Source organism: Bidens hawaiensis, unplaced genomic scaffold (genome assembly GCF_021521415.1).
Source record: "Bidens hawaiensis isolate Kalapana, Puna unplaced genomic scaffold, B.hawaiensis_p1.1 tig00025120_1, whole genome shotgun sequence".
NCBI classification, from domain to species: domain Eukaryota; kingdom Viridiplantae; phylum Streptophyta; class Magnoliopsida; order Asterales; family Asteraceae; genus Bidens; species Bidens hawaiensis.
The window spans coordinates 189,040-206,008 of record NW_027493994.1 but is presented as its reverse complement, the minus strand read 5'-3'; the positions used below and the strand labels follow the sequence as shown (position 1 = coordinate 206,008).

The 16,969-nt window shown below is 34.0% G+C and overlaps 1 protein-coding gene across 1 annotated transcript; it reads left to right on the top strand.

Annotated features, from left to right (window-relative positions):
• Window positions 1–2,567: 2,567 nt before the first annotated feature.
• LOC143570858 (transcription factor JUNGBRUNNEN 1-like) lies at window positions 2,568–4,241 on the top strand. The gene is made up of 3 exons (XM_077056397.1): window positions 2,568–2,793; window positions 3,178–3,488; window positions 3,690–4,241. Exons 1-3 carry the CDS (start codon window positions 2,568–2,570, stop codon window positions 4,077–4,079), a joined length of 927 nt encoding a protein of 308 aa, XP_076912512.1. The 3' UTR covers window positions 4,080–4,241.
• Window positions 4,242–16,969: the final 12,728 nt, after the last annotated feature.

Here is a 16,969-nt window from a genome sequence, read left to right as displayed (position 1 = left end):
GGCATGGGGGTGGCATGTCGAAAGTGTTCGCAATCTTTTCTTAAATTTTAATAGTTGAGGGACAATTCGCCAAATCCCGAACCTTTTGATTATTTCAAAAAATGCCTTTAAAAATAAACTTGAAACCCGAATCATGTTTAAAATGCTAACTTTCATGCTTTTGACATTTTAAAATCAACACTTTAAACCCATAACAAATTTGACGATAAATCTATTTTGCATTTTCAAACTTTTAAAACTACTCAAAATTTTCATTTTTGACCCGTAACAAATTTTGACCTAAATGTAGTTAACTTGTACCAAATAATCTATTTACCAACTTTGACCCATAAAATCAAATTTACTTCCACAAAAAACCCGTAACAATTTTCATTTGAGAAACATGATTTGTTGTTGATTTTTGGAATTAACCAAGTATTTTAAAATATATAGTAAAATAATATGTTAATATTTATATTTATAAAAATATATAGATATTATATAAATATAGTATAAAAAGAAAAGTGAATAATTATTTATTTATTACATATATTAGGGTATATTAGTTTTGGAGGAAAAAAATTGTAAGAATTAACCAAAACATGACAAGTGTCCCCATTTATTTTAATTTATTAGAATAGGTAGATGTCTTATTGTAATAGACAAAGTGTGTTTGATTATAATCTTCTTCTAATATTATGGTTGCTTATCATCTTTTCCAAATCATTCTATTCTTGTTACTATGTTATTCCCATATACATCCAACTGTTTATTTAGTTGAATATAAGATGACAAATCTTTAACAATAGCCACAAGAACTAGAGTTCTAATTACTTCTTTTATCATAAAAAAAGGCTATGTAATAACAAAACCCCGAAGATGGTATGAAAATTAGTTAACTATGCGTATCTAGTCTTAATAAGGATTACAAAATGTTCCCGCATTCTATTTGCTTGTCGGTGTGATTGTCTGGATTTCTTTAGTCACTCGACCTGTCAAGTTTTATATTAATGGAGGTATTTAACATTGTCGGTTTCTTATAATTTAAAGTCTTAAGTTGTTATCAATAGATTAGCTAAAAAGAATGTGAACAAAATTCTATTAGGACCTTTAGTTGAAAGCTCTTGTGATTAACTTCATGCTTTCTTACTAACTAATTAATAGGGATTCATCAAATTATATATAAAGGTACGTGTTGCAACTTGCAAGATAACGAAGAACTACCAATAATTACCCTAACAATATTTGAAATTAAAATTGATGACAAACATATATAGAGACATGAACTAACTATTAGATAAGAATTAACATGATATAAATCGGTTAATAAATATCAGATCGGCTATATGCCCTGCAAGTTGACCGTGCCCATCAACGTGAAGCTTGGATCCATGAATGTCAAATTTATCATATGACAAAACTTTCTTTTAATAGGCACGTAGTGAACTTGAAGATGCTAAGCAATCACCATGTCTTGTATAAATTGCAAATTAATTCTAAATGTTTGGTGTGTTGGTATAGAACTAGATTGGCTACTAAATACGTGACACCAAGATTGTCACACCAGGAAGTGGATGGATTCTACAGTGTGATGCGCAACTCATAAAGTATAGACATAATAAAATGAAGTTCACAAAAATCGTGAGCAAGAGCTCGATACTCAGCTTCAAAACTAGATCCGGAAAAGATGCATTATTTCATGGAACTCCCATATGGTAAGATTGGTCCAAGAAAGAAACATGAGGTGGTTGTAGATCGACATTCATCAAGGCATCCCTCCCAGACAGTATATGCATAAACATGAGTACTATGTTGAGTGATCTTGCAAGTAGAAAGACCATGAGTAATAGTACCCTTAAGGTATCAAAGAAGGTAAGTAGTTTGTCCCGGAATATTATCCTTCTATCCACAATGTTTACTAACGGTGACTTACCCTTGTTGGGTTTTCGTCGATGCTTGTTGGTTACGACATCCATCAGTATTTGATGACAATTATTGACGGCATTTTTAATTTACTTTCGTTTTTTACTGTTTTAGTAGATTCTATCGGTAATTAACGAGTGATTCAGCCAACCGATTATTTTTCTTTGCTAATACTCATTGTGTAATAGTCAATACGTATATGTAAAAAAATTGCATATTATAGTAGTTTTTCTATATTTATTTATTTTCTGCTTTTCCTACTTTTTTTTTTTGCTATGTAATAAATAATCAAAATATCTATTTTGATATGCCAAATTATTAATGGTAAAGAAGAGAATTGATGAATAATGAAATAGACATTTGAGAGCATTATTTCTTTGTTTGTTGTATGGTCATGTTCTAGTGTTCTACTTTTCGTCTCAAATATTAACTTATGTGGGGGAGAAAAAAGGACCAAAGACTTTTAAGAGTTTGAAGAGGTTCAGATTTGCGGGCCCTCTACTACCCACCAAGTCAATCCTCATGACTTTGACCAGTTGAAATATTCATCGATCCCTTTAACTCCTTACATACAATATCCCTACTTCATATAAGTCACAACCAAAAAGGTTCTACACACACAAGCTCACCACAGTAATCCACATACAAAAGTGTTAACAGCATCTATGGATACTGATCAGCTGAATCATAAGAACCCTAATTATAATACAAAGTCAGTTGATCATGATCAAGAAGAAGAAGAAGATGTACCTCTTCCTGGCTTTCGATTTCATCCGCTTGATGAAGAACTTGTTGGATTCTATCTCCGAAGGAAGGTCGAGAAGAAACCGATCAGTCTCGAACTCATCAAGGAGATTGACATCTACAAATATGATCCTTGGGATCTTCCAAGTATGAATTTAATATTTTTGTTTATTTTTGCAATAAAGCTAGATAGAGTGTGAAATCAAAGAAATTATACAAGATAATCGTCGATTCCATTCGTTTGATGAAGAACTTGTTCGGAGTCTATCCACTAAAGAAGGCCGCTTTTTACATAATCTTATGAACTAATCACTCGTAAACATATTTCTTTCAAGTATTATTATGATAATTATAACTACTTATGAATACTGTAGTTTCCTACGCATTTGTGACGAAGCAGTGCGTCAGCAAACTACAGTAATTTCTAGTAGTGTTGATTATGATAATTATGACTGCTTATGAATCAACTTTTGTGGTTATTGAATATAGATGTAACTTAATTAGATCCAAACTTGTTTACCAATGATGTAGAAGGTGGTAATTCTGGAGAGAAAGAACGGTACTTCTTTTGCAGGAGAGGAAGGAAGTATAGGAACAGTATACGACCTAACAGAGTGACCGGATCTGGTTTCTGGAAAGCCACGGGCATCGATCGTCCTATTTACTCCGACGATGGATCAGCCTGCATCGGGCTCAAGAAATCTCTAGTTTATTACCGTGGCAGCGCTGGTAAAGGCACCAAAACCGAATGGATGATGCATGAGTTTCGTCTACCTCCTCAATCCGATAACAACAACAACAACAACAAACACATGGACGATAAATCCATTGCACAAGAAGCGGTAAGAACAAAGCAACAAAACCTAACTTATATATTGGAATGCATATTATTATTTAGGGTTTATTATTACGAGCCCACGAACCAGATTTAGGTTTTTAGTTTCTAGGGTTTCTTATAATCTTTATATATTGTTAGACAAACTTCACTAATTTGTTAATTCAGTATTTTACCATCTTACATTCAACACATTGCGTGCATGCAGGAAGTTTGGACTTTATGTAGAATACTTAAGCGATCTTCATGTTACAAGAAAACATTACCTGAATGGAAAGAAGTAACCACCCGGAAATCACCGCCGGTAGTGGAAACAAGCAGCGGAGACTCTGATTACGATCGGCAAAGTTACATTAGCTTTCAAACTCCGGTAATCGCTGATAACAAACCATTTACTCATACTCATCATCTCCAACACCAGATGCTTATAAGACAAGTAACGTCGCCTGTGACGTCTGAACCGCCATCAACGGCTGCATCATACTCGAGTTATTCTGGCCAGCTGGATGTGAACGCGTTCATGAAGCATGGAGATTGGGATGATTTGAGATCAGCTGTGGATCAGTTTTGTGTTGCTGATCCATTTTATCTCATATAATGCAGGTTGTATATTGTGCATGGAATATTTTTCAGTGCAGCCGTTTGATCATATGATATTTTTATAGTTGTACTGTATAACTTATACGTTTTGTAAGCTTGTATTGTATGCATGTTTTGCTACATGCCTTTATGTACACAAGCTTTGTAGCTGACCTTTTATTAGAATGTACTGATCATATTATTCACTTTTAGACTTTTAGTTTATGAACTTTTCATAAGTTTTTGTGTAATCTATGATATTAGGTATCGGTATGTGTTGTACGTAATTTCCAACTTAATAGGTCCATCATGTGTAGGTGATTAGGTTGGACTTATTGGGCCCGTGAGATTCATTAATAGTAATGGGCTTATGGGGTTGCAATTAGTGTTTTATTATATTTGGTAATGTCTTGGTTAGTAAGTTAGGTTAGTCTATATAAATCGAGTTATGGTTAGACATTATAGATTGTGAACATGATGTAACCGAGTTGGGGTTCATTAAGAGTCAAACCGAGTTAGGATTTGAGAGTTGTAATCAGTTTTTTTGAAAGATAATTTCTTATTAATATAAACGAGAGTTGGTTGTTTAATTCGTATTTGATTATCGATCCAGAACTGGAGTATGCTATTACGTTACATTGTACGGTCGTGTTTACATAGGTGGACCATGTAATTCCATACATTATTTTCATGTAATTAATTGATGAAATTGAAGTAAATAGATAGATGAAACTACATGATACCAACAAGTCTTTAGGGTTGCAATCAAGTGGCCATGTGTCTAAGACAAAAAGGTAAGCTAAGGTGCGTGTAGATTTATCATTCAAGAAATTAAAAACGTTGAAATTATATGACAAGGAATTCGATAGCTTGAATATGATCGATTCGTATGTGTATGGATGAAAAAGCACTACAAAAAAAAGTAAAGAAATTCATAACTACAGCAAAAGAGAATCATCTTTAAGAATTTTATATTTCTATTAATAGCGTTTGGTTTACCTCTAATATTCGAATGAGTCATTCTAAGACGCAATGTTAACTATCTATACTGATTTTAACACTATATGTTTTACTCACACATGAACATTATTAAAGAAGAAATTGACCCATGACTGTTTAAAAACCCTCTTAAGTAAAGTTTCAAATACAAGATTATAAGATCTTAAACTTTGATCATCATCCAATGCCAACTACTTTTAACTTTATTTGATTTTTACTATTTACTTTAAATAAATATACCATCTTAATTGAGATTAATATCCCGATAACGTTCACTTTGAGCCAATTTATTATTTAGGTAACTACCAGAAATCCAGAAACTCAGAGTAACATATAGATGGTCATTTCTAATGTTAAAAGAAATTCGATATGAAAATATATTAAACTTATTGCATTAATTTTATCCAAACGTCTGTTATAAAGTGTATTTAACTGTAACTTTTATTGTTTTACGTGATAGTTTTACTATATAGAAATAGCCATGATCTATGAACATATGTAACGTATGTTGTTGAAGCAATGAGTTTACGTGATAGTGGCTTTTCTTTAATAAAAAACTAACATACTCTAAATACTATCATATATTATATATATACTTATTTTGTAAGATTTGAACCTTTGACTTCTAGGATAGAGACTAGAGATAATATATCTTACCATCACACATAATGTTCATTGGAAACAAAAATTATAGTTAGACTATGTGTAGTAGAGGGCTACAAAATAGGAGAGATTTTTGACACGTGACGTCACGTCAGCAGATAGACGATTTTTATTTTAGGGATATGGTAGTGCTTTAGCCCAAAAATCCCCCCCCCCCTTCCCCTGGCACCACTTATTTTATTATTATTTTCATCGTACAAGCAGGCGACATATATATGTCGCCCCCTACAAATCACCCTTTTGTGACCAAGGGGGCGGTGTTCTCGCTCAAAATCATCCAAATTCCGCCCTTTTGTCGTCCACTACGCGTGACTTTAACATAAGGACAAGTAAATATTTACTATGTATCTTTTATTGTGAAATGTATTTTCTTTTTGAACGGCAGATGGTTCTGTGTATAAACGGTTGGAATAGTAATTATTCCAAAACATGATCTTCTGGTCACCACATATAGGACAAGGCCTTGATGTCTTCCAACATCTTGGGAGGACACATCACCTACTTTGGAATACGTATCTTCACTTTTCATGATCGCCATATGCATCAAAATGTGATCAAGAAAATACCATAAATTATTTTGCTCTTTTTTTTACGCTCAAAAGCAAAGAATGTATCAAGGTGAGAAAATCTCTTTTAAAAGCAATAATAATAATAATAATAATAATAATAATAATAATAATAATAATAATAATAATAATAATAATAATAAATTTATAAGTGTTCAAAACCTAAGTGCAAGCATACCCTAATCTTCTGGTTTCAACAATGGTCGTCTAGAAAAATGATGTTATACTATGTCATATATAATGATTATCTTTTGCCCAATACGTGGAAGTCGTATAAAATTTCTTGTTAGACTTGTTGGCCAATTTCTAAAAGAGATTTGACATATTGGATTGAAGTTTCGTGTTTATGTATTCTTTTTTGAAAATTATATAATCACCTTCTCTCTTTGTTTATGATATTTTAACCATACTGTAAAGATATTCAATAACGTTAAATAAGAACTAGGAAAATCATATACGTATTCCATGCAATTTGCGGTAAAATAGTTACATTTTGAAATTTTGACATATATGTATTCTAAGCCAGTTGAGGTAAAATAATCACATCATAATACAATATGCATTCATTTCCTTTCATTTATGGTAGGTTATATTAAATTAAATTACATTAAAAACAAACTTATGTGACAAATAATGATAAAAGTAATCGTAAGTTATCCATAACAAAAAAAGACAAAAGTATGTTCTTTGACTTAATTAGCCGCCAAAAATAAATTACTCTATATTGACGTCATATTATAGGTAAAAAATAATTTTATAATTAAATAAAGAGTTTCTCATACATTATAAATATATACAAATTATAATTTTGGTGTCGTAAGTGTCCTTATATGGTCTCTTGACAGCACCTAAGTGGTTGAAGACATTTTGCTTTTATTTTATTTTATTTTTTTTTTTGCTCTTTTAGTTGGGTAACGTTAAGAACAAAACATAAACCGACAAAATGCTATTTTTTTTGTTTTTATTTTGGTTCCGGTATCAAAACAAACGTGATAAAAACCGATCGAATTCGTGTAGACTTATCGAATTTTGTTTTATTTATGGTAACGTAATGAATGCAAGAAAACCGACCGAATGACAATTTTGCTTTTGTTTTTGCTTTTCTTTCTTTTAGTTCCGGTACCGTAACAAACGTAACGGAGACCGACCTAATTTTCCTAGACTAACCGCCTCAACGCTTGAAATCGTCAACGCTCGGGTTTTACCAGCGTCTGAGATTTACCGACCGACCCCACCCTATTGGTCCACCTCAATTTTTATATTGTTTCGATACCATAACACTCGTAACTGAATTCACATCGACTTACGGTCTCAACACTCGGGACCGACAACGCCTGGTTTTACTACCACCTAGGTTTTAGCAATCTGTCCCGCACAACGCGCCAGGTGAAAAACTAGGATGGTATATTTGTAACTTTTTACTTAGTGGTTTGAATTTTGTAAATTTAACACCAAGTTTAATAAATAAATAAATAAAATTTATATAAAATAATCAAAATACCTTTCGATTACAGGAAATTCCCAAATAACCGTTTTTTACTAAGCTTTTCCAACTTTATCCATCAATTAGTCAAAATCCACAAAATAGCCATTAAGAACCATCGGATCCGATGAAATTTGACTAAGCTTTTCAAACTTTTTCCCAAGTGCCAACAGCTTCGCATAGCGTGAAGTATATCAGTCTCAACTTCGCGTCGAGCGAAGATACAAGAAAACCAGATTTTTCATTTCAGTCCCTTAACTTTCAGATTTGACTATTTTAAAATAGTCGAGATTTGAAATTTTGCGTAAAAGATGTTTATAAAAGAAATAAACGTGAAAAAGTATGCATGGAATATTTATTTATTTAAAATTTTAGGCATGGTTGATGAGTTTGAAAAGGCTAGGTAATGATGTCAGAAAACGAATAGACTTTTAAGAGGACAAGGAACGCGGGGTAAGGTATTGCATGGAGGAAACAAGTTAGGCCTTATAGCGGGTGTGCTCGAGTTACTGCAATAATAACGAGTTTGAAGTACGAGCATGAGGTAAGACAAAAGGTGGGGATAAATGGTTAGGCAACAGGTCGTGGGAATAAATATGTAGTGCTGAGTATGTATAGTTACGATTCAAAAGTTGATGAATTGGTTGAAATTATCACCATTTGGAGCATTTCGACATCGCGGTAGCCGAGTGGTGGAATTGTACGTGTTACACAAAAGGGTGAGTTCTCGTGTAAATATCTTTTGTCACACCCCGGTCCAGGGCCTGGGTGTGATTACCCGGGTTGGAACCTGTTTTGTAAATATATTAGAGTAGCGGGTTCATTTTAGTGGAAGTCTTATATATTAAAATATTAATTTACATTCGCAAAATTCTTGGTAATTAAATACCCAAGTTTTCAGGTACAAAACAGTGTTATATTATTATTACAAGGATTATTATTCAAATATAGAGCCATCTCGAGCGATCTTCTATCTTCACAACTCTAAATCCTTGTCTATCATTCATCATCACTTAGTTACCTGCATGGGTTGGAAAAACACGTCAGCTATATGCTGGTGAAACGTTGACTCGATAAAATAGTTTATAACAGTCGTTAAATACAAATATAGTTATCTATTTCACAAACTCAGCAGGAACGCCTGTCATTCTCGAGATTTGTACCACCCTACACACACAATTCAAAGGTTCCCCGAGTACATAGCCCCTGTTCGGGGACAGTCCTTCCCCTATGCTATATGAGCCTATTGCAGAACTGGTTATGACTGACTTAGTTTTGTATACCAATTATCAGTTATGTTTGGATCCAGACACATGTATATTCGGTCTGAGTTGCTTTTTATTATCTATTTTGTATTGTAAAGATTTTAGAGACAAGTAATCTCATGCAAACATTTATCAGACTCTTTGCAATAAACAACCTGTTTACTACAAGAGTAAAATCAGTTCAGACAATAAAAGGTTTAACGTGTTCACCTGGTGTTGTCAGTTCGGTGATATCAGAACCTTTTCCCTTAGTATGTCTTGACTATTCAGTAGACTTTAAGTCTGATTCAGTTCAACAGACTCTTGGTCTGATCAGCAGACTTTAAGTCTAATTCAGTTCAGCACTCGAGGTCTGATCAGCAAACTTTAAGTCTGATCTAACCTTAGTAGAGTTATAGTCGTTTTATGAAAATATACCTTGTATTTACATATAATGTTTGGGATAGCATGCTTTGGCCTAATAGAGTCTATCACGTTGGCAAACTTCTCCAGGTAAGTAAACGGGTCTCGCGATTGATTGGTGTCACACCCCGACATAGGGCCTGGGTGCGACGTCCGTTAGTTAGTATCTGTTTTGAAAATATATCAGAGTTGCAGGTTTGTTATAGTGGAAGTCTTTAAAATATACTATTTAATTATTAAATGTCGGGTTAAAATACTCGTTGGATATTGTGAGCGGAAGTCTTTTCAGATATAATATATTAAAAACTTGGGAGTTGAATACCCGTTTTGATATTTCAAATACCTGTAATTTCAAAATATAATTCTTTATAATATTTTGAATAAAATATCTGAGCCATCAGATCACCTCTAACGACTATGTCTCCAATCTTCTTTCAGTCTTGCTTGTCAGTTCTATTCTTTACAGTTTCCTTGAAATGTGGGGGAAAAATATGTCAGCACACAGCCGGTGAATGACGCTGACTCAATAATACCATTGCATAAACAATAATAATACCTTTGTGACAATACTCATTAGGCACCCAACTCAATTGGGTTAAAATTACCCTAAGTACATATACAATTAATCATATACACAATATCATTTCTTTGAACAGTCCTGTAGACTTCCAGAGGCATGTTTGATGATATGCATGGCCTCGGGGAACTCCGAGTCACCATGTATGTATGGATCCAGACACATGTATACTCTTAATATGAGTATGCCCATTTCTTATTATTGCAACACAAAGTTTTAAGGATTCGTAAATCCTATGTAAACAGTTCAGACTCTAAAAGAGTTGTAAAAGTTTAGGGCGTATTCACCTTTTATGATTGTAATCAGTTTCTAACATTGATTCCTGTATATTGATCAGTTTCTGCTACTGACCCATGTCTGTAAATCAGTTTCTGAATAGATTCCTATTTCTGTTTTCAGCTTTCTGATCGATTGATTGACTGTTATCTCGGACCTATAGTACGAGAATAACATTTGTATAAATATCTAGATCTGCGATCTAGCTTCATACCCCGTAGTCTGTTTTGTATAGCTGTAACCTTGATAAATCATTTGTTTGTACAAAACATGTGGACCTTTAGTCCCTTTGTTTATTTATTATATTTCAGGTTTCTTCTTCAGAAAGAAACATTTATACCAGGTTTCATCTTCAAGAAGAAACATTACTTCAACTATAACCTGTGTGAATGAATAGTATATTTCTTAATCATTAAGAAATACTATTTTAACTATACCCTTTACATGTAAATGATTACGTTTCTTAATCATGAAGAAACAGTAATTAACTATAACCCTTGCTTATGAAAAGTTATATTATACTTAACAGCGATCAAGGTTTAGGCTATACCCCTGACTATGGTCTAAGCTATTATAATAATAATAATAATAATAATAATAATAATAATAATAATAATAATAATAATAATAATAATAATAATAAATAATTTAAGCAAAACCCCTACCTCACGCGGGTATTTGGAGTTAACAGCTATGATTGATCGAGCGGCACTGCTACTCTATATCGCGTACTACTGCTTAAATCGTCAGAGCTTCGGAGCTTGGCACGTTCCACGAGACCGGCACGCAAACCGAGGCTAAGTGTGTGAAAATGTGTGTGTTTGGTGTGAGATGGAATGTGCCGAGCACCCCTTTATTTATAGTTGAAATGTTGCAACTTCACGTATCGCGAAGATGCAAGCCATGACGGTTCGCGATACGCGAAGGTGCTCTAGGTTTGCGGAGTCATTAGTGGGGTTGCCACGTGTCACCAGGTGCTGCCACGTGTCTCCACGTGTCACGCATGCAGAAATGCAACTTCATGTATCGCGAAGATGCCTGATCTGCAACTTCGCGTATCGCGAAGATGCTTCAAGGTCAGTTCAAGTCTTTTGTCTTTCGCGTAGCGCGAAGATGCAAGTTTCAGATTTTCATTTTCAGTCCTTGTACTATCCAAAAATACTAAAGAGGCCCTTATGCGGCTCGCGGCGATGCGAGCGTGCGAAGTGCAAAGTGGGCCATCAAAACGCCACATTACGCCCATCGCCCGAGTTCGTGTTCGTGTCCGTGTCCGTGTCCGAGTCCGAGTCCGTATGCGTGCGCGTCGGGTGCTTCGCACCCTACGCTAGGACTATGGAGAGTGGTTAGCCACATTAAAACTTTTCTATGGAAACTTGCTTCCTTATAAAGAGCTTCCATTTCTTTGTTTGTTTCCATGTGGGATGAAAATTCCATTCCTTATTTATACCCGTGTGAAATGCTTTCACTTTCTTTCATCTTTCCATGTGGGATGGAAATTTATCTTACTTTCTTAACATAAAATGCTTATTTTTCTTATTTCATTTTTGCATGACTTATCTTGAGAATATTTTTAGTCCTTCAACTTTCAAAGTTGACAACGTAGTCTAAAATAAATATGAGTTTTTCCTAGATGTTACATCCTCCCCACCTTGGAATGAATCTCGTACTCGAGATTCGCTTGTCTTAGGTTTGGATGTTCTTACTTTGTTAATTCAGGATTAGATTCTATCTAATCTGATTCTCGAGTTCAATCTGTCATTTGCATAATAATTACAATTTTCAGATGTGAGCTAACTTTACATCTTATATGACGTAATCAGTCAATAGTTCAGAATATCATAACTAATTGTAAATTGCTAAACACAGTGGCCAATTATGTTTAATTATTTACCTTACTTTTATGTATTCTAAATATTTACCAATGTTAGCTTTATTGCTTCTTGGATTCGATCTGTCGAATCAATTCCATCTCTTGATTCTTATCATTTGTTTTCCTTACGTCATAACACTACCTTTGTACTTTTGAGCAATCATATCTGAGATGCTATACAATCATGTCTCTTAAACATTCTCGAGTTCCTTTGACTTTTTGATCAATCTTTGTTGATCATTCCATTAACAGTATTTCTCAGAGATTTCTTTTCAATGGTATGCTATCTTTGCATATTTTGATATCTCATGACATCAGTGATATTCTGAATCCTTTCCCTTAGTACGCTATTATCCTATATTTGTAATAGTCTTGCATATGTATCTAGATAGTATTTGTTTGATTAATCAGCAGACTTTAAGTTTGTTTCGGTTCAGCAGATTCGTGTCAACAGACTCGTGGTCTGATTAAGAATCTTTTAAGTTTAATTCAGCAGACTTTTGGTCTGGTCAGCAGATTTTAATCTGATTCAGTTCAGCAGACTCTTAGGTTTAAACTAACCTTAATAGAGTTTTATATTATATTTACATATGATGTTTAACATGGCACGCCTTGGCCTAATAGAGATAGTCCATCCAACTGGATGAATCTGTTAGATGATAAACTAATTTAGCATGTTAATCAGTTTTGAATGTCAGCTTTGTTTTCAGTCACTTGATTGTCTTTTCCTTTAGAGATACTGAATATGAGCATTCTTGTGTATTGACAAGATCTATATGCTAATATTTTATTTAGAACGGACGGAATTAAATACCCTTTCTCGGTTTACAAAATTTCTCGTTTCTAAACGAGTTACAACTTTAATGTATATAAATTAACTATTCTATCTGACATTCCCTTGATATTTGTTTGCTTTTGTCTTTGATTATTGTCAGATATTTCTGATTTCTTCTGACATTAGTGTCACTTCGCACGCCCATTACCCGAGTCCGTGTCCGAGTCTGAGTCCGTGCGCGTGCGCGTCGGGTGCTTCTCACCCTCCGCTAGGACTATGGAGAGTGGTTAGCCACATTAAAACATTTCTATGGAAACTTGCTTCCTCATAAAGAGCTTCCATTTCTTTGTTTGTTTCCATGTGGGATGAAAATTCCATTCCTTATTTATACCCATGTGAAATGCTTCCATTTTCTTTCATCTTTTCATGTGGGATGGAAATTTATCTTACTTTCTTAACATAAAATGCTTATTTTTCTTATTTCATTTTTCTCATGACTTATCTTGAGAATATTTTTAGTCCTTCAACTTTCAAAGTTGACAACTTTGGTCTAAAACAAATATGGGTTTTTCCTAGATGTTACAATTGGGATTTGTACGAATTACTTACCTTAGCAAGAAGAGTCTACTAATGATATCCCTCTTCCAGTTACTACATGCCTGTTAAAATATAGTTTTGATAACATTACTTCTTGTGGACGTAGCATCATTATTTTAATAAAACATTATTTGGAAAATCAGTTAAGTTTAACGACTATATCCTTAACTAGGTTCTAATAACTATATACTAAAGTAACTATAGTATAACTCTTACCTTAATAGGCTACCCGGGAATAAGAACAAGGAAATCAGCTGTGCGTTGGTCAGTACTTCGTTTATTAAGACATCGGGTTGTTAGCAGCGTCTCGGAACCTCGTTTCTTTGCGAAAACAAGACCTTGGAACATCGGGAAAACCTTGGCACGATTCCCTAGGTTAACTATGTGAGAAATGAAAGTGAAGTGGTGTGATTTGAGCTGAACCCGTGGCTGCCCTTTTATAGTTGATTTTTGGCAATCTTCGCGTCGCGCGAACTGCCTCTTGCACCGTAATTGTGCATGTCAATCCCGTGATGCCATGTGTCGACACGTGATAGGACACGTGGATTCGATTACTTAGCCTTGTTTCGCGTCACGCAAAGTATCACTTCGCGTCGCGCGAAGAAACAGCATTCTTGAATTGTGTACCAACATTTTCGCGTAGCGCGAAGTATATCAGTCTCAACTTCGCGTCACGCGGAGATACAAGAAAACCATATTTTTCATTTTCAGTCCCTTAACTTTCAGGTTTGACATTTTTAGCCCAAAATTAATCGGGGTATTTTCGCGGTGTTACATCTTTGTTGGGTTAGGTTTGAGTATCCAAGAGTTATGTTGGGTTTTGGGTTGATTAGGCATAGCTTGAGGTTTGAACGTATTGTTGTGGTTAGTTATGATTTTTTTTTTGGTTTTCACGGTCGGGATTGCGATGGTCAATTGTTTGATGATCTAGGTTGTCGTTTTGTGGGTTGAATTTCGACTGCGACGCCTTGGAAAACGAGAAGACATGCTGTGGAGCGTGAAGGATGGGACGTGAAGATGAAATTCGTATAATAACCAAAAGAAATATTACAAGAGAGATTCCTAAAATTGGAATCCATTTATATAAAGATATAGAGGAAATAAATCGCATCAAACAAAATATGAAATCTAATTTGAAATGCTCATAAGTTTTCGCATTTCAATAATAATCTAATAAATCCATATGAAAAATATATCAAATTTTGAAATAAAATATGAATTTAACGTAAACTTAATATAAGTAATGAAATCGAATTGAAAATCAAGTGTTCATAACTTTTCAAATTTTCAATTAAAACCGTAATAATAAATGAATTATATATAGAAAACAAGTTGAAAATCGACTATTCATGTATCATCATGACTTTTTGTATTTTCAATTCAAAACCCAAAACAGTAATTGAATATATAAATAAAGAAAATGAATTAAAACTCGACGATTCATGTATCACCATGACCTTTTGAATTTTCAAATTATAATAAAGAAAACGGGTTGAAACTTGGCAATTCGTGTAATAGCACAAATTTTAGAAATTTCTATGAACACAGAAAATGAATTAAAACTCGACTATTCACATGACCCAAAGACTTTTCAAAACCGCAATATAAACAATTGAGTCTTCGAAATCACAAGTTGCATGAATTATCATAACTTGTATGTTCCAATAAAAATCAAAAATGCAAAATCAAATCGAACCGAAAGTTGGGTATTCGCGTATCACCACGACTTGATAGACATTCAGTTAAAACACACAAATCAAAATGCGTAATCAAATCGAACTAAAAGCTGGTTTTTCGTGTATCACCATGACTTGTCAGACTTTTAGTTAAAACACATTGTAAAACATTGAGGGTCGGAGTCACACGTCGCATGAATCACCATGACTTGTATGGCATCCTAAGGAGTGTAACCATATTCTTTTCACAAAGAGAACATGGTCACGTTTGAAAGCATAAAGGTGTGATTCGTACGGCGTTTGGTGTGGTATGCTTTGGCTTAATAGGTTTCATGCCCTTTCCGAACTCTCCAAGTAAGCAAACGGGTTCGCGTCTAATTGGATTTGTACGCATTGCTTATCCTTAGGTTTCAATAACATTGGTGTCAAGAGTTCGAAAAACAATCACGTCCCCCTTACAGTTTACTACGTACCCGCCACATAGAACCATCTTTATGAAGAAGAAATATCGGAAAACCAAAACTAAGTCGATTGAAAATGATTGAAAATATTCGTTTTAGGCATAAGCCTTGGAGTTTATGTGTGAATATGAGTACCGGCGACGTTATAAGATGTTATAAATTCAAGCGTATGAATGAAACTTTAATATAAGTGCAGGCACATAGCACATAGAGTATACATGCAGTTTGGGCCCTAAAATAAACTATAACTATACTAGGCCGATACGTCTAACAACCTATCTTATAGTTACGGCTGTGATACCAATCTGTAACACCCCGGCTTTAAGCGAAATAAGCCCGGGTGTAACATACAGATCACTCATAAGCTCGTAACGCTATTAAAGCGACAATAGTCATATTTAATTCATTTCATATCATCAAAAGTATTCACATTGTTCATAAATAAAAGAAAACGATAGCACTTCATCGAAAAAGTAAACAAGTTCTTTATTTCAAATATCCTAAGACATACTAATGATCTTCGTCCTTAGCACACCATCAATTCAACCTTTAGCACGTTGAAAATAATATATTTATCAACAATTAAGTTGGTGAGTTTTCATAAGTTTTTGCGTATGCATATATATAAAAATTCGCGATTCAACAATCGTCATGCAATAAATATTCAAGCGTAAAGTAAATGAAATCAAATAGTGTCGTCCTCCCGTTCATTAGCCGAAGCCATTGAAGTCAGGGAAATGAGAACCACCTTACGTAAACAACCAAAGTCGTTACGTTAGACGGCGCGGGTACGTCCCGTCGGACCCTCCCACTATGTGTATGCGTTTGTGTTTGAGTAACTTCGACCAATAAAACAATAAACGCATTGCAAGCAAGTTCACGTATAATCATAAACAATATGCACGAATAATATTAACATGTACGATATAAGTGAACCGGTTTGTAAACAAGTGCATAACTAACGAAAGAAAAACTTGTGACGTGCTACACCCCAAAACATTATAAAGCGTTAAAAATGGGGTTATGAAGAACTCGCCTTGAAATTGAAAATAAACATTGCAATAAAAACCGAAGGCATAATAACGAAATCAAAGCGGTCAAACGTCACGAACTATAAATGAAAATGCAAAGAAAATCAAGACTAACTACCGGGATTAACTTTGGTTTTAGATATGTTGCACTATTTAACATGTATTTTAATACCTTAAAGCATTAATTTTATTTTAAGTTTTTAACGGACAATTAATGGTTTATATTATTTTAATATGAAAGTTACAATAATAAAATGTACGGATTTTA